At 43.1% G+C, this 27,365-nt stretch overlaps 1 protein-coding gene across 4 annotated transcripts in view; it reads right to left on the bottom strand.

Moving 5' to 3' along the window:
* Positions 1–27,365, bottom strand: part of LOC132841849 (collagen alpha-1(XIX) chain) — a 124,383-nt gene that overhangs the window by 4,671 nt on the left and 92,347 nt on the right. For 3 of the 4 annotated variants that reach the window (XM_060864429.1, XM_060864430.1, XM_060864432.1), the window contains 12 exons: positions 26,720–26,770; positions 26,121–26,153; positions 20,113–20,139; positions 19,024–19,077; positions 17,615–17,659; positions 15,498–15,542; positions 15,322–15,384; positions 14,928–14,963; positions 4,719–4,763; positions 2,586–2,720; positions 843–909; positions 485–625 (listed from right to left, as the gene is read on the bottom strand). In XM_060864429.1, coding sequence (XP_060720412.1) covers positions 485–625; positions 843–909; positions 2,586–2,720; positions 4,719–4,763; positions 14,928–14,963; positions 15,322–15,384; positions 15,498–15,542; positions 17,615–17,659; positions 19,024–19,077; positions 20,113–20,139; positions 26,121–26,153; positions 26,720–26,770 — 742 coding nt within the window. Of the gene's footprint in view, positions 1–484; positions 626–842; positions 910–2,585; positions 2,737–4,718; positions 4,764–14,927; positions 14,964–15,321; positions 15,385–15,497; positions 15,543–17,614; positions 17,660–19,023; positions 19,078–20,112; positions 20,140–26,120; positions 26,154–26,719; positions 26,771–27,365 lie in introns of those variants that run through there. The other variant, XM_060864431.1, reaches the window with a different exon arrangement.

Raw genomic sequence — 27,365 nt, 5'->3', positions numbered from 1 at the left:
CAGTCTTATTAAGGCCTAGAGGGCAAATAGTTCAAAGACAAATACCACACATTATTTTGATGTGCTTTTCTAATCTAATGTCATACATCCAACAAAGAACATGCTTATGCGTTCATCACTCAGAAATATGGCATTCAGTGGGCAGAAAAAACACTGTACCTTCAGCCTCATATAATGGTTCCCTGTGGTTGTATATGTACTTATTGGTGAGTGCTTTCCTGTTTGAAACTCAATACACACAATGTCCTCTGCAGTCTGGCAAAGAACAATCCAATACAACACTGCAAAAATGAGCTTTTGTTGTTCTACCCATTTGGTTGTAATGTATGACTTAAATCTCTAGACTTCTTATACTTAGTCTTCACTAAATGTGAAGGTTACAAAATATTTTGGCTGCATGATTGAAACGATATATGGGTTCATGTAAGCTAACAGGAAAGCAGACAGCTCTAGTAATTTTCAGTCTCTTGGTTTTGTCTCTTACCTTGAGGGCCTGGGGGTCCTGGTTCTCCAGGGGGACCTGGGGACCCATCATTTCCAGGAGGGCCTGGGGGACCTTGATAACCATGAGCAGCCAATATTGCTGCTGGTACCTTTTCCAGCATGGTGTATCTCGATAACCTTTCTACAAATGTATTATTAACAAAATATCAGGAACATACATAGATAAAATAGGTTACAACTGAATGTATACCAAAAGAGTCATTAACATTTTTCTCTTTTTCATTATCATATAAAAGACTCACTGACAGAATTAATTTCAAATTTTCATACACCATGAGTAAAGTGATAAAAAGCCATGGTTTGTTTATTTAAAAACCTCATATATGTGGCAGATGTACCTTCAAACAGACGCAATACTTCATTTTGGATGAACAGTTTAATTTCCTTCATGGCGTTGTAATCATTCTGCAGGAAAATAAAAACAAAACAACAACAACAAAAAAACAAAAAGAATTTGAACAAACCTCATCCCCTGGCTTCCTTTTCATTCAACACACACACACACCCACAAACACACACACTTAAAAAACTTTTCTAATTAAGCTGTGTGGAATTGATAAAATAGTAAATCTTTAATATAAAATAATAATATGAATTAGAGAGTGTTTTTTGTGGTTATTTTTGTACTAAAAAAAATTGTAAAAAAATTAATACAACATATGAAGTGGATCAAACCTTTCATTAAAAACTGTGTTTCTTTCACCATTCATGCATAACATGTTTTTTATTTAAAAAAGTCTTTTATTAGTCAATGTTGTCATTAATGAAATGTCATCCTTTTATTGGTCTCCAAACATAATTGTTTGTCATTATGTACTGTGATGGCGGTGCCGACTCTGCCGCACTCAAAGCAAAAAAACGGCTCTTCACCCAAGAATCTCCGTGTGGCAGCAGAAATCAAAACATTTCAGCACCACGGACAGCCCCGCTGACTACAACTGCAAGGCGGGACAGAGAAAAGCATGCCAATACCAGATGAGCCAATTAGGAGTGTGCAAATTACTCCACCCTCCAGGAGTAGGCGAGCTAAAGAAGCCTGGCAAAGCCTTAGGAGAGATAAGAGTTAGAACTTTGAATGATGAACTAATGGTGGTTTTTCCTTCTGTCCCTCTGAGTCTCCTGACTGACTGCAGCCAGACTCCTCTCCATCTGCCAGCCAAGCGCCGCTCCTGGGTTGAGCACACTCATCACCTTCCATCGTTCTCAAGCACGGATCACGGCACCACTGCACCTTCAGCTTCTCTCCACTCTGCACTTCTGCCTTCACTTGCGACCTCTAATAAAAGAGCTGTAAATTTTCCATCTGCTTCCTGCTTTGTTTTTGTGTCCCACCTAGCAGTGCGAGTCGCTACAGTACCTATTACCTGTCATAAATGTCTGTAAATGGGAACTGGTCATAATTTAAGGCTCTCTCACTTTAGTTCAGAAAGCTTTGAAAATGCCAAATTTAGTGAGATTGCAGGATTCAGACCTCCCTGTTTAGGTCTGAATCCTGTAATCTCACTAAATTTGGCATTTTCAAATTCAAATTCAAATTTTCACACTGGGATTCTGCAATTCCGCCTGCAAAATAACCTTTAGAAAGCAACATGGGTGCAAATGTCCACTCAGACTCAGAGGAGTTGACTTCATGAAGTTGGCTTTAGAGCCAGAAGATCTGCTTCCTGCCTTGTTCTTATGTCCCACCTTGCAGCCCAAATCGCTACACTGGTGGAGAATGTGGGTAGGGGACCAAGACTCGGCACCCCGGGACTTCCAGTTGGGTCACCAGCGACTTCCATAATTGGAGGTATTCAACAGATCGTAAACCACAGTCCCAGTTTGAGGAACTGTACCAAATCATCCAACGCTAGCTACAGCCCGAGCTCCTGAGCATGAAGGATGTGCTGGAGCAAGTGGCAATAATCATGCTGTGTGCAAAAAAGTGTGCAATAATCATGCTGTCTAATCAGCATCTTGATTTGCCACACCTGTGAGGTGGATGGATTATCTCGGCACAGGAGAAGTGCTCACAAACACAGATTTAAACAGATTTGTGAACAATATTTGAGAGAAATAGGCCTTTTGTGTGAGACACCTACCAGCAGTGAACCTATACCAGGTGAACCAGGATGTCCTTTCTCACCAGGAATGCCTGGGGGGCCATAAGGCCCTCTTTCTCCAGGCCTTCCCCTCTCGCCCTGAACACCTCTCTCTCCAGGGATCCCAGGATCACCCTGAAACATTTAATCACTGGCACAATGCAAATGACAGAGCACAATTGACAAGCATTTTGAGTGATGATTCATTAGTAATTGAAAAAATTCATTAAATCACTTTAGCTATGATCTCTTGGCACTACTTGGAGTTTTACAGTGTATCCCATTATCTGGAAACACTATATATATATATATATATATATATATATATATATATATATATATATATATATATATATATATATATATATATGTATATATACAGTTGAGGCCAAAATTATTAGCCCCCCAGGAATTTTGGAACATTTTCCTAAAGATCTTTCCAATGTTTGCAGCATTGATAAAACTTGATATAATCAAACATTCGCCAGTGCTATTTAGTAGCTTTTGGTACATTTTGGAATATAAAATACATTTTTAGGCTTGCTTTATAATCAAATATAGTGAAAATGGGGTGGTCAAAAATATTAGCCCCTTGTGAATATTTGCTTTCAAAACACACCCAATTAATCAATCAGCTTTCAAAACACACCTAATTAATCAATCAGCTTTCAAACCACACCTGTGCAGTCAATTGGCTTCCTAACAACACCTGGGCATTCAATCAGCATTAAAGGACTCCAAGGAACAGGGCACTTGAACACATTATTGGGAGAGACTACTTTTACTCACCATGCCAAAGACAAAGGAAATCAGTCTTGAGCTCAGAAAGAAGATAGTGGAGGCTCATGATAAGGGGGAAGGCTATACTGCCATTTCCAAGCTTTTCACAGTGTCTAGAACCGCCGTACGTTGCATCATTGCCAAGTACAAGGAGACAAATTCTGTAAGAAACAAACCTGGGCGTGGTCGTAAGCGCAAGATTTCAAGAACCCTGGAGAGGAAAATAGTCATAGATATCAGCAAGATGCCCCAGACATCTGCCAAGATGATTGTTGCTGACCTGGCCTCTTCTGGAGTTGATGTTTCAAGGAACACAGTTGTGAGGGCTCTTCATCGTGGTGGGCTTCAGGGCCATCGTCCCAGAAGAACCCCTTTACTCAAACAGCGGCACATCACAGCTAGACTGAGGTTTGCCCGTGAACATTTGAAAGGTAAAGATGAGTTTTGGGAGTCTGTGCTTTGGTCTGATGAGACTAAACTGGAACTGTTTGGGCACATGGATGTTGCTTATGTTTGTCGAAGAAACTGTGAGGCCTTCAACCCTAAGAACACAGTTCCCACAGTTAAACATGGTGGTGGGAGCATCATGCTGTGGGGCTATTTTGCAGCTTCAGGCACAGGGAGCCTTGTTCGGGTGCATGGCATCATGAAAAAAGAAAATTATGTTGACATTTTGAGGGATAATATGCAGAAATCTGCTCGTAGTCTAGCCTTAGGTCGTCGCTGGGTCTTCCAACAAGACAATGACCCAAAGCATACATCGAAATTGGTCCAACAGTTCCTGAAGGATACCAAAACAAAGGTCCTGGAGTGGCCCGCACAGAGCCCAGACCTCAATCCTATTGAGAATCTGTGGCGAGTGCTCAAAGTGAATGTCCATGCTCGGAAACCACGTAATTTGGACCAGCTGGAGCAATTTGCAATGGAAGAATGGGCTAAAATCCCTCAGGAAACCTGTGCCAACCTAGTAAAGAACTACTCTAAGAGGTTGTTGTCAGTTGTGGCTCAGAAAGGGTTCACTATTGACTATTAATGACCGGGGGCTAATAATTTTGGACGTTTCATTTTTGCCCTTTCTTGTTTCAACTCACTATTTCAATTAAATATCCTAATCAAACTTAGTGGAGATTTTGTCTTTGTTATTTTGGAAACAAACACACTATAAAACACTTGTTGTTAATGGTCATTTCCATGGAGAAATCAAGAGTTTTGTCTAATTTCATAAGGGGGCTAATAATTTTGGCCTCAACTGTATATATAGAAACTTCTGAGACAATTCTCAGGGACAGTATGATGCTGCCCTGTATTCAAGAACAAGAACAAGGACAAGTAGCACAGAAGACGAGAGCTTACCCTCTCTCCTTTGGCACCTCTATCACCAGGTCTGCCAGCTGGTCCCTGTAGAAAATAAAAAAAATACAAAATACTGGAAGGCACTAGGTAGAGATTGGAAGAGGCAGTTTATTTATTTATTTATTTATTTATTTATTTATTTATTTTTTCAAAAAAGTGGATATTAGCAAAAATTATTATGCTTTTAGTGAGTAAAGACAAGCTGAACCAAAAGCCAGTCCCTTGTGTGTAAAGGAAAACATTTGCACAGGCTCATTTAATGCTCATACTCATTTATGTTGTTAACTAATGAAACTTTAAGGCTCAGGGATAAAGATCTGAACACGCACTTTCTTTTCTGTCCTCAATTTGCAAGTGGAGAAAACCCACTATTTAGCTCTTTAATATCCAGCTCATATTCAAGTCAAAGAGATTATATAATCATTAAGTTTGACAAATATTTAGCTTGTACACTATGTGCGCTGCAGGGGAAAATCTGAAAATCCTTGGTGGAGTTATCCTCCCAATTGCAGCATTAGAGCCCTCAAAGCTAGGCGAAATGGTGACGATTTTGTGGCATAGTCACAAAGCCAACACAAACACTAAGTGTCTCTCTCCAATTCACATGTCAAGTAGGTTTGCTATACTCATTGAAGCACCTGCTGAGAAACCTGAAACAACTCTGGTTATTGGAGACTCTCCAAGGTAGTTTTCCATGTACAGTAGGAACTAATGATATATGCCTTTGTTAGTCAGAAGTTACTAAAAATAATATTGAAGAGGTGCGTAAATTAGCAAAGGTTGTAGCAGAGCCACATAAGGTTACACAATGTATAGATGCATAAATGTTTTTTAGAGTAAGCATTACTTGATTGTGTACACCGGTAGTATTTTCTGTTTCATTTGTGTTGCCCTGTTTACTGCTCTTGTGACATTGCTTCACTTCCGGGTTTTCCCCCATATAAGGAAGCGGGCTGACGGCGTTCAGGGTGGCGAGTTTAATGGCGATAGGTGCACCAACTGTTTCTGTAAGGAGTGTTCGCGGCTTCTGTGTGGATTATTTGTGGTGTTGTTTGGCGTTAAGAGACTCACTGTGGAATATTCCTCCCTTTATTGGATTATTCACCTGTGAGGACGCTATTACGCTATTACCCCAATCATTTGTAACTAGAGGTAATCCAACAGCTGAAATAACATCCATGCTCAGTTCTTTGTATATTTCTGATGGTTATAATGAGGAAAGGTGTAGGATGAATGTGGAAGTAATACAAACAATTCAAACTGATATTGCCCAGCTTAAGGTGGATTTATTGGCCCTTAGCTCACAGGTACATTCTTTGAAATTTTTGAGATTTCAGTCTGCAGATAGTACCCTGAATCGGGAAACCACATTTAGGGAGGCAGTGGACGCTAGCTTAGCAGGGTTTCAGTAGGGGTTCCAGCTGTCCCTGGAGAAGCTGGAAAGAGCCGTGACTGATTGTTTCCTAAGGAGGGACGTAAAATGGGAAAGTCGGATGAAGAAATTGCAACTTATAAGTACTCCCACCCTCTCTAGACTACAGGCCTACACTCCAGCTGCTTCTCCCGTTACACCCGTCCACCTTCCCAAAACCCCGGTTCCAGCGCCCAGAGTTAGAGTGCCACCACCCAAGCCTACCAATACCACCTACAGCGTTGTTGCCCCTGCTCATACTGATCCAACAGCTGCCCTGAGCCTGTACTATGCCTTACCTCCCACGTTGATGCACCCAGCACTTACTCCCCTGCCTCCTGTTGTTAACCCTACTTGGGACACTGGTAATCAGGAGGAGCTACAAAGGTTGATGTCCAACTGGCCTCACACCACCTCCGGTAACCTGGGGAAAACAGCAGTGGTTCAACACAGCATTCTCTTGACAGACAACATCCCTATCAAATCCTGAGCATACAGAGTCTCTCTTCAAGAATCAGATCATTGAAGACCAGGTCGACTAGATGCTCAAGGGCCACATTATCGAGCCATCTTTCTGTCCATGGTCTTCCCCAGTGGTCCTTGTTCCCAAACCTGATGGCTCCTACAGGTTCTGTGTGGACTATCGAAGGCTCAACAGCAAGACCATTTTGGATGCCTATCCAATGCTGCTCATCCACGACATCTTGGAATCCATGGAAGGCGCCTCCTGGTTCAGCACATTGGATTTGCAATCAGGTTACTGGCAAGTGGAGATGGAGAAGGAGAGCAAAGAAAACACTGCCTTTATCACCACCAAGGGGCTGTACCAATTCCGCTCCATGCCGTTTGGTCTTAAGAACGCTGCTGCCACATTCCAGAGGCTTATGGAGAAGGTCCTGGCTGATCTGAGGGGGGAGATCTGCTTTGTATACATTGATGACATCATAGTATACTTGCCATCATTAGAATACCATACCCAACATCTAAATGCCATATTACAACAACTGAGTCAGGCTAACCTCACATTAAATATGAAGAAATGTCATTTCTTCAAACGACAGCTGAAATTTCCGGGCCATATAGTCTCTGAGAGAGGAGTGGAGGTCGACCCAGAGAAAATCCAGGCCTTCGCACAATATCCACCTCCTGCTGACCTCAAGGCACTGCAACATTTTCTGGGTTTGGCCGGCTAGTATCATAAATCCATCCCTCACTTTGCAGACATCACAGCTCCATTAAATCAACTAAAAAAGAAAGGAGTGCAGTGGGAGTGGACCCCTGAATGCCAGAAAGCCATGGATGACCTGAAACAGGCCTTACAAAACCCACCTCTTCTGGTGCAGCCTGATCTCAACCAGCCGTTCCAAGTCCATACAGATGCCAGCGATGTCGGCCTAGGAGCTATACTTAGCCAGATGTCAGCTGAAGGAGAGAAGATGGTAGCCTACACCTCAAGGACCCTAAGAGGAGCAGAGTTGAATTACTCCACCTCAGAAAAAGAGTGTTTAGCCGTGGTCTGGGCCATGGAAAAGTAGAGATATTACTTGGAAGGAAGGCCGTTTGACGTTTTCACAGATCACGCTTGGGCCTTCAACTGCCCCAAAACATCCTCACGTCTGACCCGCTGGACGCTCCGCCTACAACAGTTCTGCTTCCAAGTACACCACAGGAAGGGCTGTATTAACCTGGGGCCAGATGCATTTTCCAGAGCTTATCCACCAGACAAGGGTAAAGAGGTACCCTGTTTAGTCATGGCGCCTCCCAAGTACACCTCTGACATCCCTCACACCCTGGACGAAATAGCTACTGCACAAGGTAGCGACAGTAACATCACCCATCTGCAAGCAGATAGTAAAGACAGAAAGGTCCAGGATAAGCAAATTCCCTTTGAGGTCCACCAGGGGGTGTTATACCGCCAGATTTCACTGAGGAACCAGGGAGGGAAGTTCCAGTTAGTGGTCCCTCAATCATTAGTACCGGGTTTCCTGCATTACTTCCATGACAATCCCTAGGAGGACAACTGGTAGGCTGAAAACTCTGCTGAGGCTGTTGGATGTAGCTTGGTGGCCTTCCGTCCGTAAAGACATCTGGCAGTACGTCAAGGGCTGTGAAGTGTGTCAGAAATACAAGCCATAAAACTCAGCAGCTTTCTGCAAAACACCCAGGTCCAAGAACCAGGCCACATGGATTTAATGGGGCCCTTCCCAGTGAGTAAAAAACAGAACACTTACCTCCTGGTAATAGTGGACTATTTCACTAGGTGGGTAGAACTGTTTCCCCTCAGAGATGGTAAAACCCAAAAAATAACCAAAATCCTCAGGGAAGAAATATTTACCCATTGGGGGGTTCCCAAATATCTGGTTTCAGATTGAGGCCCTCAATTCCCCTCCTGTGTCCTGTCAGAACTCTGTAAGGCCTGGGGAAGCATCCAGAAACTCACCACCAGCTACCACCCACAAACAAATCTGACAGAGAAGATAAATCGGACATTAAAAACCATGATTTCCTCCTATGTCGGAATATACCACCAAAACTTGGACCAGTGGTTACCTGAGTTCCGCTTTGCCCTTAATACGACCCACCAAGAGACCACCGGCAAGACACCAGCAGAGCTCATGATTGGGAGGCAGTTACAAGGACCGCTGGAACGGCTTATCCATAAACCACCTTCACCCGACCAAGCCGCCTACAACATGATCGAAAGGCAAACCATCATGGCAGAGGAGGTAAGGCGTAGAGTGGCCGCACAACAATCTAGACACGCTAGATACTATAATGCTCGGCGAAAGGATGCGCAGTTCCAGCCGGGCGATCTAGTCTGGATTATAACGCACCGACTCTCTTCGGCCTCAAATAGATTCTCTGCTAAGATAGCGCCCAAGTGGGAGGGACCAGCTGAAACTAAAAAAAGAATGGGGCCAATAAATTACACAGTTTGTTGCGGAAACCCACCTAAAAATGCAATTGTGAATGTAGTTAACCTAAAACGTTGGTATGGACGTTCTCCTTCAATGCCGATGGCTGGGGGGGGTCTATGTGGCAGAGCCACATAAGGTTACACAATGTATAGATGCATAAATGTTTTTTAGAGTAAGCATTACTTGATTGTGTACACTGGTAGTATTTTCTGTTTCATTTGTGTTGCCCCGTTTACCGCTCTCGTGAGACAGCGCCGATGATGTCACACGACATCGCTTCACTTCCGGGTTTCCCCCCATTTAAGGAAGCAGGCTGACGGCGTTCAGGGTGTCGTGTTTAATGGCGATAGGTGCACCAGCTGTTTCTGTAAGGAGTGTTCGCGGTTTCTGTGTGGATTATTCGTGGTGTTGTTTGGCGTTGAAAGACTCACTGTGGAATATTCCAATAAAGGGAGGAATATTCCACAGCGAGTCTCTCAACGCCAAACAACACCACGAATAATTGAGTAACACTACACCCAGTGAGATTTTACCGTCACTAAATCCGGTGAGATTGTACCTTATAAGGACATTTACACTCACCGAGGACTTAAAGGACACCTCACACCCACACACACATTTCACTCTTCGGGTTTTTGGTTTATTTTTTGTATATATTTGTAAATATTAATTTTGTACAATACACTTTGGTTTGTTTATATTGGTGTGTCTGTTTTCTTGTAGAATACTTGTATTAGGGAGTGGTGCCCCAGTTAATAGTGTACGGTTTAGGTGTTACATACATGTGGAACGTTACAAGGTGGTGTCTGATGCTGTAGTATGCTCTGGCCCCATCCCAATGTGATTACAGCAGGTTATGATCGTTAAGTCAAGTCAAGTGGGCTTTATATGTAATTGGAGCATTTTTGAGGACAAGGCTGGCCTGTTAGTACGGGTAAGTGTCCATCTCACTCGGGACAGTCTTGCTCTCATTTCTTGCAGCATAGCACATATTTTTAGGACAGACCTGGTTAATCGATGATAATCCAGATCCAGGGCCATAGAGCAGACAAGCAGGCTAGTCCGACCGTCTGCTAACTGCAAAAATTGTCAGGGTTCACAATAAAGAGATTGTGTTTGTTTTGAAAGCTAAACAAACATGTATAAACACTCGGAAATTTGTTTCATAACCTTATTAGTATAAAATTAGATCATAGTGAATGCACAGCCACCACCAGTGATCTGAAGCTAGGACTTAAAAGTAAGATCTCTAACATCTAAAGCACTCATTGTTAATGAAATGATTACTGATCAGAAGTTTAGTGTTCTGTGCATAACATCAAAATGGATTAAACTAAACAAGTTTCTTGCATTAAATGGAAGCTTGCCTTACCTACATGTTTCTTTGAACAGATACTACCTGTAGCTACTGAACGACTTCTAACAATAAATTCTTTATTGGGTATGTGCCAAAATCTTTTAAACTAGCAGTTATCAAACTCCTGATTAAAAAACTGACTTTGACCCCTGTCGGCTGTCCAACTATACGCAAATCTTAAACCAAGGTTGTAGCACAGCAGTTATGCTACATGGAAATAATTTTTATTAATGATGATGCTATTCTACTTGATAGGCTAGAAAATGTTGTTGTTGTTGAAGGGACAGCCCGCTCCAGGGCCTATTTGACTGAAAATTATCAGTTCATACATCTAAATGGTGACTAGCTTACAGCTATAATACAGTATGATTAGCTTACTGTAATGGTGATGGCATGCAGTTACATCTTCAGCTAAGTCAGATGAGACACACCAGTTTAATATGTTTGAAGAATGTGTAAAAGACATTTTCTTAACTACCTCCTGCTTAACACTGACAAGACAGAAGTACTTGTACTAGTACCATATGCAGACCAAAGCAAGCTTTCAAATTACAGAGTAATTCTTGATGGTCTTTCTATTTCATAAAGTGCAGCAGTAAAAGACATTGGTGTGATTATTGACAATTATTATGTCTGTGATTATTGTGTTTATTGACATTTGAAGCTCATGTAGAAAATGTCACTAGGGTAATTTTCTTTCATCTCAGAAATATTGCTAAAATAATAAAAATGATCTCACTACATGAAGTAGAAACACTAATTCATGCATCTGTTACCTCTAGGTTGTATTATTGCAACTAGAGTCCTAAGTAGAACCAGAAAATATCCACATTGCCTACTTCTATCAAAAGGAGCAAGCTATTTGGTAGTACCTTAGGTTCTAAATACTAAAGTAGGGGACATACTTTTTATTATAGAGCCCGACAGTTATGGAACAGTCTTCCAATTAGTGTTAGGGACTCACACAGTCTCACTGATTAAATTAAGGCTAAAAACACATTGGTTTATTTTTTTTTTTTTTTTTTTTTTTTTTTTTTTTTTTATGAATAGTTTTTCTGTATGGGTCATTGGCATATAGTGTTTGGTGAACTCGGTTGTTTGGATGCTGTCTTCTCCAACACCTGAAGAGAACATGGAACAGTTCAGAACTATATATATATATGCATGTGAACATGCAATATAAAGAAAAGATGGGGAACTCAATGCTGCATCTCCTTCACTTTACAGGGAACCAGGTTAAATATGTAACCTGTCAGGTAGCGTGTGATCTCTCTGAGATCTCTCTGAGATCCCGCTCCACTGCCTACAAGGTCGGACTTGCCTCTGGAAACATGGACAAATACAAAGCTGTGTCCTACAGCATGTACAGAATAGTGAAAGAGGCAAAGGGGGACTAGAAAAGGAAACTGAGTTACAGCTCCAGCACAGTGGTTTAAGGAACCTGTGGCAGGGGCTAAGAGCTATAACAGTCTACAAAACACTATCCTCCAGATTGGTGAATACGGATGCTTCTCTGGCAGATGAGCTAAACACTTTCCACACTCGCTTTGAAGATGCAGATAACAGCGTTATGAATACTAATAGCACTAAAAGTAACATGCATTCGGTGAGTGCCAGAACAGAAAACCCGTTCATCATCTCGAAGCAGGACATGAGAAATGCATTCAGGAGAGTGAATACTAAGAAGGCAGCAGGACCAGAAGGCATCCCAGGACAGGTCCTGGAAAGCCTGCATTGACCAGTGACCTACATGTTTGTTTACGCTACCTCTGTTTCTGATATTTCTTTTCTGATTATATTTGATATGGTATATTATTAGATTTTATTATAATTTTCTGATATATTTTGATACTTTCTCATTTCATATATATATATATATATATATATATATATATATATATATATATATATATATATATATATATATATAAAAATAATGAAGAGCTCTTTTCCAAAACGTGATAAACGCCAAAATTAAAAAAAATGAGTTTGTCATGTCATTTTGCTGTGTTGTGAGCCTATATACTGCATATATAATGAAGAACCTATATAATGTTTCATGCCAAAACGCTATATTTCCTTGTTTAAAATGTACTGCAAGATGCAGTTCCTTTCCAAACCGCAATAAGCGCCAAACCTGTTTTTTGCCTAAACGCTATATGTCCTCTCGACCAATCAGAATTCGGTGAGCGTTCGACGGTCGGAGGCGAGAGATGTTTGTTTGTGCGCAGTCTTCAAAATGTATTAACATTGTTGTATATTTATTTAATTAGTGTTGTTTGTATGTGTGTTATTTTTAAATTATTTGTTTTATGTGGTGGACAATATTGAAAACTGAAAAAATGGGGGCAAAAACAAAAGTGTTGCATTTATAATTTTGTTCAGTACACACACACACACACACACATATATATATATATATATGTATATATATATATATATATATATATATATATATATATATATATATAAGGACATATTTTAGGACAGTCCTACACAGAATTTCACTACATGTTGTACTGTGTATAATTGTGACAAATAAAATTTGAATTTGGAATCCACACCTGGTTCAAAGCCCAGACAGAAGCCTGGCAGCAGGCGAATGGCTTCAGCAGCAGCCAGTGCTACTATCATAGCCCCATATCTCTCTTTTGAGCATGGTTCGTCAATACAATCTGGAAGCACTCCTACAGTTGTTCAAGCATCGGGGGCTGGCTTGCTTACTGGAGCTCCTGTTCATGTCACAATTGTTCCAGAAGTTCAAGCCACAACACTACTGTACCTCCACCATGCTTGATTGTATGTGTTGGATCATAAGATCATCAGGTTCCAGAACCTGACTTCCAACCTGGCATTCTGATTATTATTGCTGAAGATGGCTATGTATCTCGCTTGATGGACACTATATTTCTGCTCTAAAAGTCTTTGTAAATGGTGGATTGTTATGCCCTCAACTATACCCTGTGAGGGTACACTGACAAATCATTTACAGGTCAAGGTGGTAGAAGTGGAACAAGAGACAGGTCCTTCCCTTTCTCCTGTCCTGAGAAAAGCTCGCTTGGCAATTTCTCCCAACATGGAGGAGGATATGTACAGTATAGACCAGCAATGTTTGGTGCTACTTAAGGACCACTTTTCCTGGTTCAGAGCCAGTGCTTTGGGTGTTAAAAAAGAAATAACTGATTTTAAATTAGGCTCTGGCTCTGAACCAGCACTCAAACTGCCTTGGTGGAAAGGGGGCATTAGTGCCACTTGTACTAAGGTATTGAGGGGTATCCCTATTCTGTTCATCTGTTTTCCCCAACCACTACTAATTATTCAGCAATTGCAGACAGCCCCCACCATAGGCTCTATCAGATAATCTGGCAGTGTGCCAGGTGTGTCGCAGTATCTCCTGCATAAGTGGCTTCCATTTTGTCAGCAGTGAAAGCTATTCAGCAAGGCCAAAGTCTCTCTGTTGCCAAGAAGCAGAGAATGCTCATTTCATGGCTGCAGCAGCCAACATTATCCCTTTGGGTCTGCTTCACATGTTCCCATTTCAGCTATGCCTCAGGAGTGCAGGCTTTCTTCCTTGCAGGCATCCCATCACAGTCATAAGAGTTACGTGCTGTGGGCTTTGTACCATTCTAATGTTGAAAACCTCCGGTTCTTGGTCTTGGATTCCACTTTAGGAGTGTGAAAAATCATAAAACCCATTTGACAAACAGTCTCTGGGAGGGCCCTTATCTCTCATGGCATATAAATTAACACAGCGCATCAAAGCATTCCCATAGCATCAGCCATGACACATTTACATGCTTAACCTTGTGTAGTTTCTTTCATAATTTTCATTTTTTTTTTGTTTTTTGTTTGTGAATTACTCACAAACCCGTGAGTAATTTCTCTAACAATATTTTTGCTCTCCCAACAGTGATTGCCTGAGGAGATTTATGAAAAGTAGAGTAAGAGTGGTAGGAGCTGAATTTGTGTGAGCTGTGTGTGTGAGTCTCAATATGCTGTGCTGAAAAGCAAAACAAAAATAAAGTTGCATGAGAAACATAACGCTTGTCTGCCTGCCAGTTGCTTATCCCCACAACACACACCTACATAGGACGCTTACAGTCCCAAAAAATGCCATGTTCCGAGTTGCGTGAGACTAGATTTAAATACAAGCCAATGTTAAATTCAATCAAATAAGGCGATTTATTTGCTGACAACTGGGGCGATGTTAGTAGGCCACAATATCTGTTTTTAATTGGAGTTTGTGACTTCTGGAGATGTGGAGATGTAAAGCTTTCTTTTACTGTTGTGTATTCAGCATTAAAGACATGTGCATTTGCCACATTGCTGATTAAAGTCAACTGTAATACTTTAAAAGAAAGTGTATAACTGTGTAGATCAATAGCAATATATGACTTTTCATCTGTAAAAAGTCAATATATGACTGTTTATGTTTTTTCTTAAAGGGTTTTTACATGAAAAAAATTATATTGTGGAAGGAATTCATTTTTAAGTGCAAAGTTTTACAAATCTAGCATTCTTACCTCATAGCCGGGAATTCCATCTTTTCCAGGTCTACCCTGTAATATGAAAAATGTCATTAGATGCAGTGAAATATTTGGTTTACTGCTCACATAGTCATGTTCCCATTTTATTAATGCTTGCGAAAACATTGTGGGAAATCTTACAAATTCTCTTTATAAACTCTTTAATGTAAATGAATGTTATTTGCCTTTTTGTAATATAAAAGTAACTCTCAGTAGAGAGTAGTGCAGTATAAGCATATTTCCCAATCCCAGAAGTAGTGTTTTCCCTGCTCTAATGCACCAATACCTCTGTAACTGAAATATGGGTCTCTAGAATATGTATAAAAACACTGTTGCAAGATAGTATAACAAAACGGTATAGTATGAAACAAGATTTAGTGTAATTTCTTACAGGTACACCTGGAGGGCCTTCAGGTCCAGGGAAACCTGTCTCTCCCACAGGCCCTCGCAATCCCTGAAAGGAATAATAAAATAAGACAAATTACAAATGTCTAGCCGCATTCCTCCTTAATAAATGCCTTAAACGCATTATGTACAGCTGACAATAAGTGAAAAAAATAAACTTACAGGTTCTCCTGGCATTCCTGGCTCACCACGAGTTCCAGATTTCCCCTGCGAGCCCAAAAGAAACAAGAAACAAGTTAGAGATTCAAGCCTGACAAGGCACAATATACAGTATTGTTGTTCAATAGCAGAACAGGCAAGTACAAAAATACTATAGATAGATTGCTGGTCTGAAAAGCTACACTGAAAAGATACATTTTATTGCATTAAATTTAAGTCAAGAAGTGGAAGTGAATTTTATTCACCCTACACAATCCGCTTATATCACTGATTTACTCAGGATTGTGGCTCTGATTACAAAGGATGCATCAAGTACTGTATAAGCTGTTGATTGACACAATGCAAGCTAGAAAAGTGATAGGCTTCAGAAACACCCATTTTTTTATATGTCAAAAAAAAGAATATGAAGGTATTTAGAAAAGCCTTAAACTTTCAAAAAGAAAAACTGATTATCGTGTGAAGATAAGAGTAAAGAATAAAATAATGGTGTTAAGAAGCTTTGAACCAGAGGTTTTTGATGTTTATTTGAGCAGCTCAATTCTAGTAACAGCGCCGATTGCAAATAAAACCTTGTATCTGCATTAATCCAGTCTGTTAGCAGTAGCAGTATGCCAGGTTAGAATTAGTACCCACATATACCTTAATGGTAGCATTCGCTAACCACTCTTTGCACCTAAGCTGTGGGAGAAAGTGTTTCAATGCCAGAAACATGACCATTATTTCCAGGCAGCTTCTGTGAGCTAATAAGAGATAATTTCTTTCCCATGTTCAGTGGCTGGGGGGGTCATTGAGAACCTCACACCAACCCATGAGAAAGGCATCTGTAAAGGGAGTCTTGCAATGGTAATGTGCACTGAGAGTGGGACCTAAAGTAAGAACGGTTTCCATAAATTAAGGGTATGAGGCCTGCAAGCGTAACCATTATAACTTGGTTATGGATGGGCGACAGCACCTGAGCCAGAAGTGAATCCCAAGCACCTGTTATGGGCAAGCACAACATCTCAATGTCTCACTGCCAGTTCTCCAATCATTGATACACAGTGGTGCATGAAACCTTCAGAATTAAATATGACCTAAAACTTCATAAGATTTTGTCCTATAAAGTAGATAAAGTGACCCCAATCAAACAAATCAGACAAAAATATTATACATGGTAAACATGGTATGTACTGTACACAAATGTGTTCAAATATTACATATCTGTAAGTGGCAAAAGCATATAAACATATAGGATATTTTCAATCAATGGGATGACAATTTGGTGTCTGTGAGTGCCCTGTTTTATTTAAAATAGAGGAATCTATCAAAAACTGATCTTCACACTTGGGGAGATCTGCGGGGATTGGACATGTTTGTTCATTTATTTATTTATTTATTTTCTCTCCCAGCTGGTTATGCTCCTCCTTTTTTCCCTCTTCCCTACTCCCCTACATTTTCAGGAGAGTGTGTTGCTGTTTGGCTCGGTTTTGGACTTTGCCCAGCCCTTTTGCTCGCTGAGGACGTTCTCGGTGCCTTCGCTTGGCTGATGACATTGCTTTGCTCTTCTGCATGGCGGTGGACGATGCTCGGCTCTTCTGCTCAGCAGTGGATGTAACTTAGGAAACTTTGGCCTTGCTGCCATATACAACAGCGTGTTCCAGTTCCTGCCAATATTCAGCAACTTCGCACAGCCATTGAAAATGAGTGGACCAACATTCCAAAAGCCACAATCAACAACCTGATCAACTTTATGCGAAGGAGATGTGATGCACTGCTTGAGGCAAATGGTGGTCACATCAGATACCGACTGGTTTCCGGACCCCCCAATACAGTAAAACTGCACATTTTAGAGTGGCCTTTTATTGTGGCCAGCCTAATGCACACCTGTGCAATAATCATGCTGTCTAAGCAGCATCTTATTATGCCACACCTGTGAGGTGATTGGATTATCTCGGCAAAGGAAAAGTGCTCACTAACACAGATTTAGACAGATTTGTGAACAATATTTGAGAGAAATAGGGCTTTTGTGTATGTAGAAAAAGTCTTTGAGTTCAGCTCATAAAAAAATCGGGCAAGTGTTGTGTTTATAATTTTGTTCAGTATAATTAAATATCAATTTAAAAAAATAAATAAATACATACAATAGGGCCTATGACTCCTGGTGGACCAGGCATGCCAGGGTCTCCCTAGAACAACAAAAACAACCAAGAATAAAATATACATCTACAGATTTCACATGATTCTACATAGCTTGTTAATGGTATGGTATGGTAGCTTCACTGTTTTAAATGCTAGTAATATACACCATATGTGGTTAAACATCTTATACATTCAGTTCAATTCCATTCAATTTGTTTGTATAGCATTTTTAACAATTCACATTGTTTCAAAGCAGCTTTCCAAGTATAGAAACAGAACATGCAGTCATGCATTACCAAAGACTGAATGAAAGAATTCAATGGTGATCACTTCGTCAGATATATCCTGTGCTTTGTGTGGGATAACCCTTTGGCCAAATCCATGGTTCCTTTGTAAGGTCATATTAACCAGTTTTGATTAGGGCATCTGCCAAATGAAAAATTGTTTGACTTCAGAAGACCCCATGAAAGGGAACCACATGAGCGAACCATGCTATACCCAGTGTGCACCTAATGTTATTAAGTAAACAGGACAGAGGCAATTAATTTGTCAGAGTAGCTGTTTATCTATTATGGTATCTCCCTTGTGTACAAAAGCATTGTCCATTGAGTTGTCCATCTTCATGTCATTTTTTAAAAAAATAGCCCATCCTAATGGAAGTGAGTAAAGAAATCATATCAGAATGCCCTTCCAATCATTCTAAATGGGAAAGGTCCATGTGAAGAGGTGTGAAACAGTATGTATGAACATAACCTATGAGCTTCAGACTATAATCCAGGTTCCCAATTCCAAACTCTTCTGAATGGCATCCATTAATAATAATGTTTTCATAAGATGAGATGGTTTCTGGTAAATACAGGTGGTGAAGTACTACCCCTGGTGATGATCCAACGTTCATAGAAACTGTTTTTCCAGATTGACTGGCATAGGCTTAAATAATTTGTCCAAAAAATGTATCAGAACAAATAAAATAAATGATAACTGACTTCTTGTTTCTTGGCATCAGTGGTATTCTCCCTTACTCCTTTCTCTCTTCATAACACACTTCATGTTGCCTTGTAATAATATATAATATATAATATGACTGAATCTGTGTACTTTGCAGGTTTTCCTGGCTAAGCTGTGTGGCATTTCTCATTTGCCTTCTTAAACCTGTTGAATTTGTAATTCTTAAATTGAAAGGATCTTCATTAAATATTGATATTCATGTAGCCTACCCGTCTTTAAAAATTACTTAAGTTTTCTCTTTGGTCTCTGGACTGTTATAAATTGGAGTAGAAATGAGATATATTTAATGTAATAGGTATATGTAATATATGTAATAGAACATATCTAAGAAACTTGCCCAATTTCGATTACACACACCATGGATGAACTTGTGACTTGAACACAATACAAGAGTTAAACTTACTTTAGAGCCAAGCAGTCCTTCAAAGCCTGGCAATCCCATTGGACCTGGTTCACCCTGGATAAAGAATTCTAAACCTCAAACAAAGTCTTAAAATGAATTAGCAAAATATTTACATGTACAGATATGTCTTTGTAAAAGAGAAAAACAAAGGTAATATTTATCTCTTTTTTAAAGCAAAGATCACACAAGAAGAGGTTGAGGTAACAGCTAATTCCTCATTTTCTAAATCAATTAGCAGCATAATACATACCACCGATTGTGCTCTCTAGTGGTAAAAAACAATAATAATTTTTCCCAAATACATAAAAGACCTCCGTTTGAATTCCATTATTAAGAAACAAAAAACAAAGCAAGACTGTTCTGTGTACTGTCTATACTGTCTACTGTTCTTCACAGTACACAGTGAAGCCTTGCAGCATACAGAAAATATCTTCGCTGTCGGGCGGAAACCTCGAATGTCCAAATTTGGTCAATTTCATATTTTTTCACATATCGATGCTATTGGTCACTCCCCACGTGGGTCTGTTATTTTTACAAGTTATTAACCAATCTAAAGTCTTGAAAATAGCTTGAGCGCAAATCTCATAACTCCATTGGACACTTCAACTGTCCACCTCTTCCTCACTCCGCGGGAGAGCTTCACGGCATATTTCTCCTTAAGAAGAGTCGCAACGAATCAACACGTCTTCTGAGGTAAATGTCTTCAAAACACTGGGCTCAAAGAAAAAAAAAATCTTGACCCCCGCTAGTTCTGGTGCTGAGGACAGGAATTTAGTGCAAGACAATCCACTGCAACGCGGACTAAACCCTGTGCACTGCAGATAAGGTACGGCGTTTTTTTAATTTCCTGAAAAATAACGCTTTTGGAAATACGAGGATTCCACCTGACAGCGACTATATGTTGAGAAACCTGTGAAGGTAAGTGTCACACATGCATACTGCAGAAAAGGTGTGCCAGTATGTCAGAATATCACAAGGATCACTCTAAAAAATATGTATTTATGGAAGAAAATACGTATTTATGGAATATTTTTCACTCTGTAAACAGTGGCAAAAAGAAAATACATAATGATATTATCACCAACTTACTACTTCCCCTTTATCTCCTTTGGGCCCCTGAAAAGAATGATAAATAAAATTGTTAGTTATCAAAAACAACTACACTAATGAATATTCCTTTCATCCCGACAGCCGAAATTTAATTGATAACCTTGATATCAATTACGCATACATTCAGACTAAATATGACTACGGCTAATGACTCATGTGCAATAGAAGTTATCTGTTAAGCAAATGGATTCTGAAATATCTATATAGAACACTTACAATTTAGATAATAGCTTAAATCTTCTTTGACCAATTTCCCCAGTGATTCATTCTATTTAATCCTGCCAAGATAAAGTGCTACAGCTGACTTCAATGAGTTGCGATCACAAAAAAGAGCTTTCCAGCGGTTTTCACCGCTCTAAAAGAGCATTCCTACAAAAAACGCCGTTTTAACGGCGGCGGCCATGCAGCGTCACAACTGTGGCATATGCAGAGTCCCTCTGCATGAGAATGACGGCCATGATGAGTGCGTTTCCTGCCTGGGTAAATCCCACGCTGAAACTGCACTCACTGAGTCCTCATGCTGCTTCTGTGAGAGCATGAGTCTCGCCTCTCTGCGCTCTCGGATCGCTTTCTTTAATGAAAGTGACCCCGCCCCTCACGCCCCCCCGTCCTTTTCCTCCCGCGAGCCGGCCAGGAAGCGACAGCGGGGAAGAGGGGCTCAGCGCCCGGGTTTGGGTGAGCTCACGCCGGCTCTGCGCCCGCGTGCCTCACCCTCCCCAACGAGAGAGCCGTCCCCCGTCCTCTTCTCACGCCCAGAGCAGCGTCCCTCAGCTGAAGTGAGTGACCTCGTCTCATTTGGCGGATCGGAGGACGAGCCGCTTGATGACTCCATGTCACTCGCGGCTTCTGAAACGGAAGACTGGGCCGGTGATTCTAACCCCGCCCACTTGCCGTCGCGAGAGCCCATCGACGCCAAAGCTGGGATGGATGCCGAGCTTCTCCGCATCCTCTCCAGAGCCGTCGAAGATCTCCATCTGGAGTGGGCCCCTCCTGAGGAGCCGACGCGCAGCAGGCTGGACGAGTGGTTCCTGCTGGGAAGCCGCCAGGCCCCCCGCCAGCGTTCTGCCCCGTTCTTCCCTGAGGTGCACGATGAGCTCACAAAGTCGTGGCGCGCCCCCTACTCGGCCCGCCTACGCACTTCCTCTGCAGCTCTCGGCGCAGTAGACGGCTCTCAGGAGAAGGGCTATGAGCAATTGCCGCCCCTGGACGAGGCCGTGGCTGCTCATCTCTGCCCCCCCGCGGCTGTGGGGTGGAAAAGCAAGAGAGCCCTTCCTTCAAAGCCCTGCAGGATGACATCTGCCATGGCTGGCAGAGCGTACACTTCTGCGGGCCAAGCCGCTTCAGCACTACACACCATGGCCATTCTACAGGTGTTCCAGGCAAAGCTTCTCCGTTCCCTGGATGAGTCGAGCCCTAGTGAACCTGCTTTTTGCGACCTCCGCAGCGCCACAGATCTGGCCCTGCGCGCCACAAAAACCACGGCCCAAGCCATTGGACGATCCATGGCCAACCTGGTTGTGCTGGAGCGCCACCTCTGGCTTAATCTCACTGAGATTAAGGAGAGCGACAAAGTGGCCTTTCTAGATGCCCCAGTCTCTCCATCCGGTCTCTTCGGGCCGGCCGTAGAAGGGTTTACGGAGCGCTTCACCGCAGCACAGAAGTCGTCCCAGGCTATGCGGCACTTCCTGCCCAAGCGCTCCACCTCCGCCCCGAGTCGCCCCAGGACTGCGCCGACTCAGCGCCAGAGCAAACCTGTCCCTTCTGCCCCCCAGGTGGCGCCCCCTAAGGAGCAGCACCCAGCTCGCCCCACCAAGCGCGCTAAACCGCCTGGACGTCAGGGCCCCCGGCAGAGGATTGTGCTGGACCCGACGCCCTCTAAATCCTCCTGATCGTTTGGGAAGGAAGAGGAAAGAGCAAAGTCCCGCCACGGCTGGACCACCCCAGAAGCTCTCTTGCCTGCTGGCTATGCGACTTGGGCCCACCGTTGTTGCGTCCACGCAAAGCACTGTTATGACAAACACAATAAAGATTTCACATTTTCTAAAAGAGAGCAATTTTCCTCTTCCACACTTGTCAGTGTTCAGGCCCCTAATCAGTGGCCTGCCACCCGACATTATCCAGCCCCTTGTCACGCGGGCCGAGGCCTGGCAGGCCATCCCCGGAGTGTCCAATTGGGTGTTGGGAATAATAAAATGCGGCTACTCACTGCAGTTCGCCCGGAGACCCCCACGTTTTCGCGGGGTGATTCCCACTTTGGTAAAGCCGGACGACGCCCAAGTCCTCCGCACCGAAGTGCTGACGCTGTTGAGGAAGGGAGCCATAGAGATGGTTCCTCCCTCAGAAAGCGGGTCGGGGTTCTACAGCCGTTATTTCCTTGTCCCCAAGAAAGATGCCGGTCTCAGACCCATCTTAGACCTCAGACTCCTGAACCTCTCCCTCATGAAACGGAAGTTCAGGATGTTGACACTGAAGCAGATCCTCACGCAGATTTGCCCCGAGGACTGGTTCTTCTCGCTGGATCTGAAAGACGCTTACTTTCACATCCAGATAGCCCCACATCACAGACGATTCTTGAGATTCGCGTTCGAGGGTGTGGCTTACCAATATGCAGTCCTTCCCTTTGGGCTGTCTCTAGCTCCACGCACTTTCACGAAGTGCATGAACGCGGCACTTTCCCCTCTGAGACAGATGGGAATCCGCATTCTGAACTATCTCGACGACTGGCTCATTCTAGCCCAGTCGCGAACCGAGCTAGACCACCACAGATCTGTGCTCCTGAGCCACTTAGAGTGCCTAGGACTCAGGGTCAATTTTGCCAAGAGCTCACTGCTCCCCAGCCAACGTATTATGTTCCTGGGAGTGGTTTTCGACTCAGTCCGCATGAGGGCGGTCATATCACCAGAACGCGCTCTGGTACTTCAGCAGCTCGCGGCCTCTGTCAGGAACAAGGCCTGTTTCCCTCTGAAGTTCTTTCAGAGGATGCTAGGGCTGATGGCTTCCGCCTCCCCAGTTTTACAGCTTGGCCTCCTACGAATGCGGCCCCTGCAATACTGGCTGAAACTCCGGGTCCCACCTCACGCTTGGCGGCACGGCCGCTTTCGCGTCAGAATCAACCAGGCCTGTCTAGCAGCCCTGGAACCTTGGATGAACCCTGTTTGGTTCAGCCGTGGAGTACCCCTACAGGCGGTTTCCAGAAGGACGGTGGTCTCAACAGATGCGTCCAACCTGGGTTGGGGCGCTCTGTGCGAGGGCAGACCAGCCTTCGGCTCGTGGTCGCACGAGGACAGCCATCTCCATATCAACTGCCTCGAGATGCTGGCGATAGAACGAGCCCTTCGATCGTTTCAGGCGATCCTGGAAGGGCGCCATGTCTTAGTCCAGTCGGACAGCATGACAGTGGTGTCCTACATAAATCACCAAGGTGGCATTTCGTCCAGCCGCCTCTACATGCTGGCAAAGCGCCTCTTGGAATGGGCATTACCCAGGTTGCAATCGCTCAAGGCGACACACATACCTGGCAAGTCGAATCTGGGAGCAGACATGCTTTCGCGGAGCAACGTCCCCTCGGACGAGTGGATGCTCCATCCCCAGACGGTTCTCAAAATCTGGGAGATTTTCGGGAAGGCAGAGGTCGACCTCTTCGCCTCAGAAAGCAACTCTCATTGCCCAACTTATTTTTCAAAGGACACAGATGCGCTGGCCCACGACTGGCCCAGCCTCCTTCTTTACGCTTTTCCCCCGATCGCTCTGGTCCCTCAGGTCATCAGACGAGTCAGGGAAGACAGGCCTCCTGGTGGCCCCACTCTGGAGGAGCCAAGTTTGGTCCTCGGAGCTATTCAGGCTTTCCATGAAAGCCCCATGGCCGATCCCCCTGAGGCGGGACCTCCTCTCTCAGGCGAACAGGACAATCTGGCACCCGCAGCCAGAACTCTGGGCTCTGCACGTATGGTCCCTCGATGGGAGCCTCTGAGCCTCCCCAAGGACGTGCTACATACCATTGCTCAGGCGAGGGCCCCGTCTACAAGACGCCTCTACGCCCAGAAATGGTCAGTCTTCGTTGACTGGTGCTCCGCACGGAACGAAGACCCTGTTGAGTGTGACGTATCTCCGATACTGTCATTTCTCCAAGAGCGTCTGGACAAGGGTCTCACCCCTTCCACGCTCAAGGTGTATGTAGCAGCCATCGCAGCATTTCATGCTCCTATTGCTGGCCAATCAGTGGGTCGAAACGGCCTTGTTGTGCGTTTCCTGAGAGGTGCTAGGCGGTTGAAGCCCCCACGTCCTCTCACCGCTCCCACTTGGGACCTTCACACGGTCCTTGAAGCGCTCAAAGGGCCTCCCTTTGAACCGCTGCGGTCAGCTGGCCTTCGGCCCCTAACGCTCAAAACCGCTCTGCTACTTGCTCTAGCATCAGTCAAGCGTGTTGGCGATTTGCAGGCCCTCTCGGTGAGCCCTGCATGCCTTGAGTTTGGGCCCAATGACTCAAAGGTCATTTTAAAACCCAGGCATGGCTACGTACCTAAAGTTCTCTCAAAGCCATTTAGAGCGCAGGTAGTTTCTCTCTCGGCTCTGCCTCTGTTGTCAGGTGAGCAAGAGCTGAATTTACTCTGCCCAGTGAGGGCTTTGAGGGTATACACTGAGCGGTCACAGCCGTTCAGGCAATCTGACCAGCTTTTTGTCTGCTTTGGTGGCCGCACCAAGGGGTCTTCGGTCTCAAAGCAACGCCTCTCGCGTTGGATAGTCGACGCTATTGCTCTATGTTACTCTTCCATGGGTCTTGAGTGCCCCATAGGAGTAAGAGCCCACTCCACTAGAGGGATGGCCTCTTCATGGGCCTGGTCTGGTGGTGTCTCTATCAGTTGGTCCTCGCCGTCCACTTTTGTCAGATTCTATAACCTGGACATCCCGACCTTGCACGCTCGGGTTCTTTCGGTTTGATACGACGGCCTCTTCAGACTCCGTCATCATACCACCTCCGGGGAGCTTGCTCCCTCTTAGCAGTGTTGCGTCAAGGGTTCGACGGCTCCGGCCCTCTCACTTATCCTCTGGGCCCCAGGGTGCTCAAGATAAGTCTTATCGTTCCCTATCGTGGCACGGCGCGGTTGAATTCGTTCCCCATACGCAGTATGAGTGGAGTATCGAAAGGGAACGTACTCGGTTACGAACGTAACCTCGGTTCCCTGAGATACGGAACGAGTACTGCGTTATATGCCGTGCCACGAGGCTGCGGCTTCAGTGTCGTCGCTTCAGTCGTATGACCTGATTTCCTCTGGCGATTTGCCTGCTTATATAGCTATACGCCCCGCCCCTTTTTAGCGGGCTTTGGCGCGCTGCATCGCCACAGGCTCGTGCAGCTACGCAGCGCCGTCATTGGTTTTAAAAAAGTTTACAGATTAAACCAATGGCAGTGCAGTTGCACTGCGTTATTGAAAAAAGGCTTCAGTATTGAGGAAAAAAGGAGCTTTTCCCCATACGCAGTACTCGTTCCGTATCTCAGGGAACCGAGGTTACGTTCGTAACCGAGTACGTTCTGTAGCCATAACATTGTTCTGGAGAAGGTTTGCCACACTCTTCTTTACAACATTGCTTCTGGGCCTGCACAATTCTTTTATGCACAGCTCTTTTATTCCGCCAAATGATCTTGATTGGATTATCTGTCCAATCGGCCACCTTGATTTTTCCTTTTTTTTTAGCCAATTTGTTGTCAGTTTAGCCATGTCAATTTGCTGGTGTGCTTTAGATCATTGTTCTGTTGCATGACACATGACAAGCCCAGAATAATCTGTGTAGTGTTTGAGTTGTTCCAAGCTTTAATTCACTGGATATTATTTGTTTGTTTATAGAAGTCGTTGAGGACCAACAAAATGGTTATTGGGCCCTGATAAATAAAACACTAAAGTGAAGAAGGCTGTACTTTATTTTTACCATGACTTTCATTTTAGGCATTGTTGTTTCAAATTTAAATGAATCATTAATGTAATGCATACCGGAGGTCCTGGTGGTCCTGAGTTTTCACCATTCTGTACACAAACAGCAATATTTAATAGAAACATACATATTATCTTGCATGTTTTTATTTTTAGATTCTTTGGATGATGATTCATTGCTTTATCCAGGTCAGGGATGCAAATGGATCAAGAGTCAATAAGTGCGACATAGAAATGCATCCTGGATAGGCAGCACCGTGCTCACAAACGTGACACAACTTGGTTTACACCTTGGAGAGGTTTTTGAGTATCCAGTCTACCTACTGTAATGTATGGGTAGTAGAAGGAAACTAGACAGAAGGCATAGCATCCAAAGAAAGCCTTGTATCTTTAAAGCAACTATCAGAATAAGGAAGCAAACTTGTATTTGACAATACATTTTTTCCTATCATATGGAGGCATATAGAGACATTTTAACTCTGCAAACGGTACATAAATTCACACACATATATATATAGAAAGCAATGAATAAAATTCTGTATATCTCTATGTAAATCAGTTTTGAACTATCATTGCCAAATGAAGGCACACCAGTAATAAAGATGTTTTTCAGATAAAAAATGCTTATCACTATTTTCATGCCAGAAAAAAAAACAGACCTGAAGCTTATATAGACTGCTCATTCCATTCCCATCCACATAGGGGATGCCCTGCAAATACAGTATTTAAAGTTAGTGGACGGATTTTGCACTTTAATCCTTGCTAAGTGGCTTCTAAGAGAAAAAGTTATACATTTATTACACAGTGATGATAGACTTTCTTTACTAGGTATAGGAGACAAACTTGATCAGAGTTTATAAAAGATTATAAATTTCACTTCTGTAAAGGCAATAAGTTTAACAGTGACAAAAATATTTCACCTACTGTACAAGAAGATATTTACAATACTTGTGAGTCTGTGATATAAAGCAAACAATAAAGCTTTATATATACTTAAAAAAATACAGGAGCTGGACAATTAAAATGAAACAGAAACAAGGGATGTGGTTAATGTATGAAAATGTTTTTAAAACCAACCAGCACATTCAAATTCAAGAAGATTTTCAAGAAGAAGTCCACTAGCACACTCACGCTGGAGACAAGCCATATTTTTGCTAAGAGTGTGAGACAAGTCTGTGGCATTTCAGAAAACACCAGAGTGTTCACACAGGAAAGAATCCATATTGTTGATCACAGCGTGGGAAATCTTTTGCAGAGCAAGATAATTTCATAAACCTCCACATAAAAGAGAAGCCATATTACTGC

The sequence above is a fragment of the Tachysurus vachellii genome, chromosome 2, assembly GCF_030014155.1.
Source record: "Tachysurus vachellii isolate PV-2020 chromosome 2, HZAU_Pvac_v1, whole genome shotgun sequence".
In the NCBI taxonomy this organism is placed as follows: domain Eukaryota; kingdom Metazoa; phylum Chordata; class Actinopteri; order Siluriformes; family Bagridae; genus Tachysurus; species Tachysurus vachellii.
The sequence above is the reverse complement of the archived record's forward strand: the minus strand, read 5'-3'. Positions and strand labels throughout refer to the sequence as shown.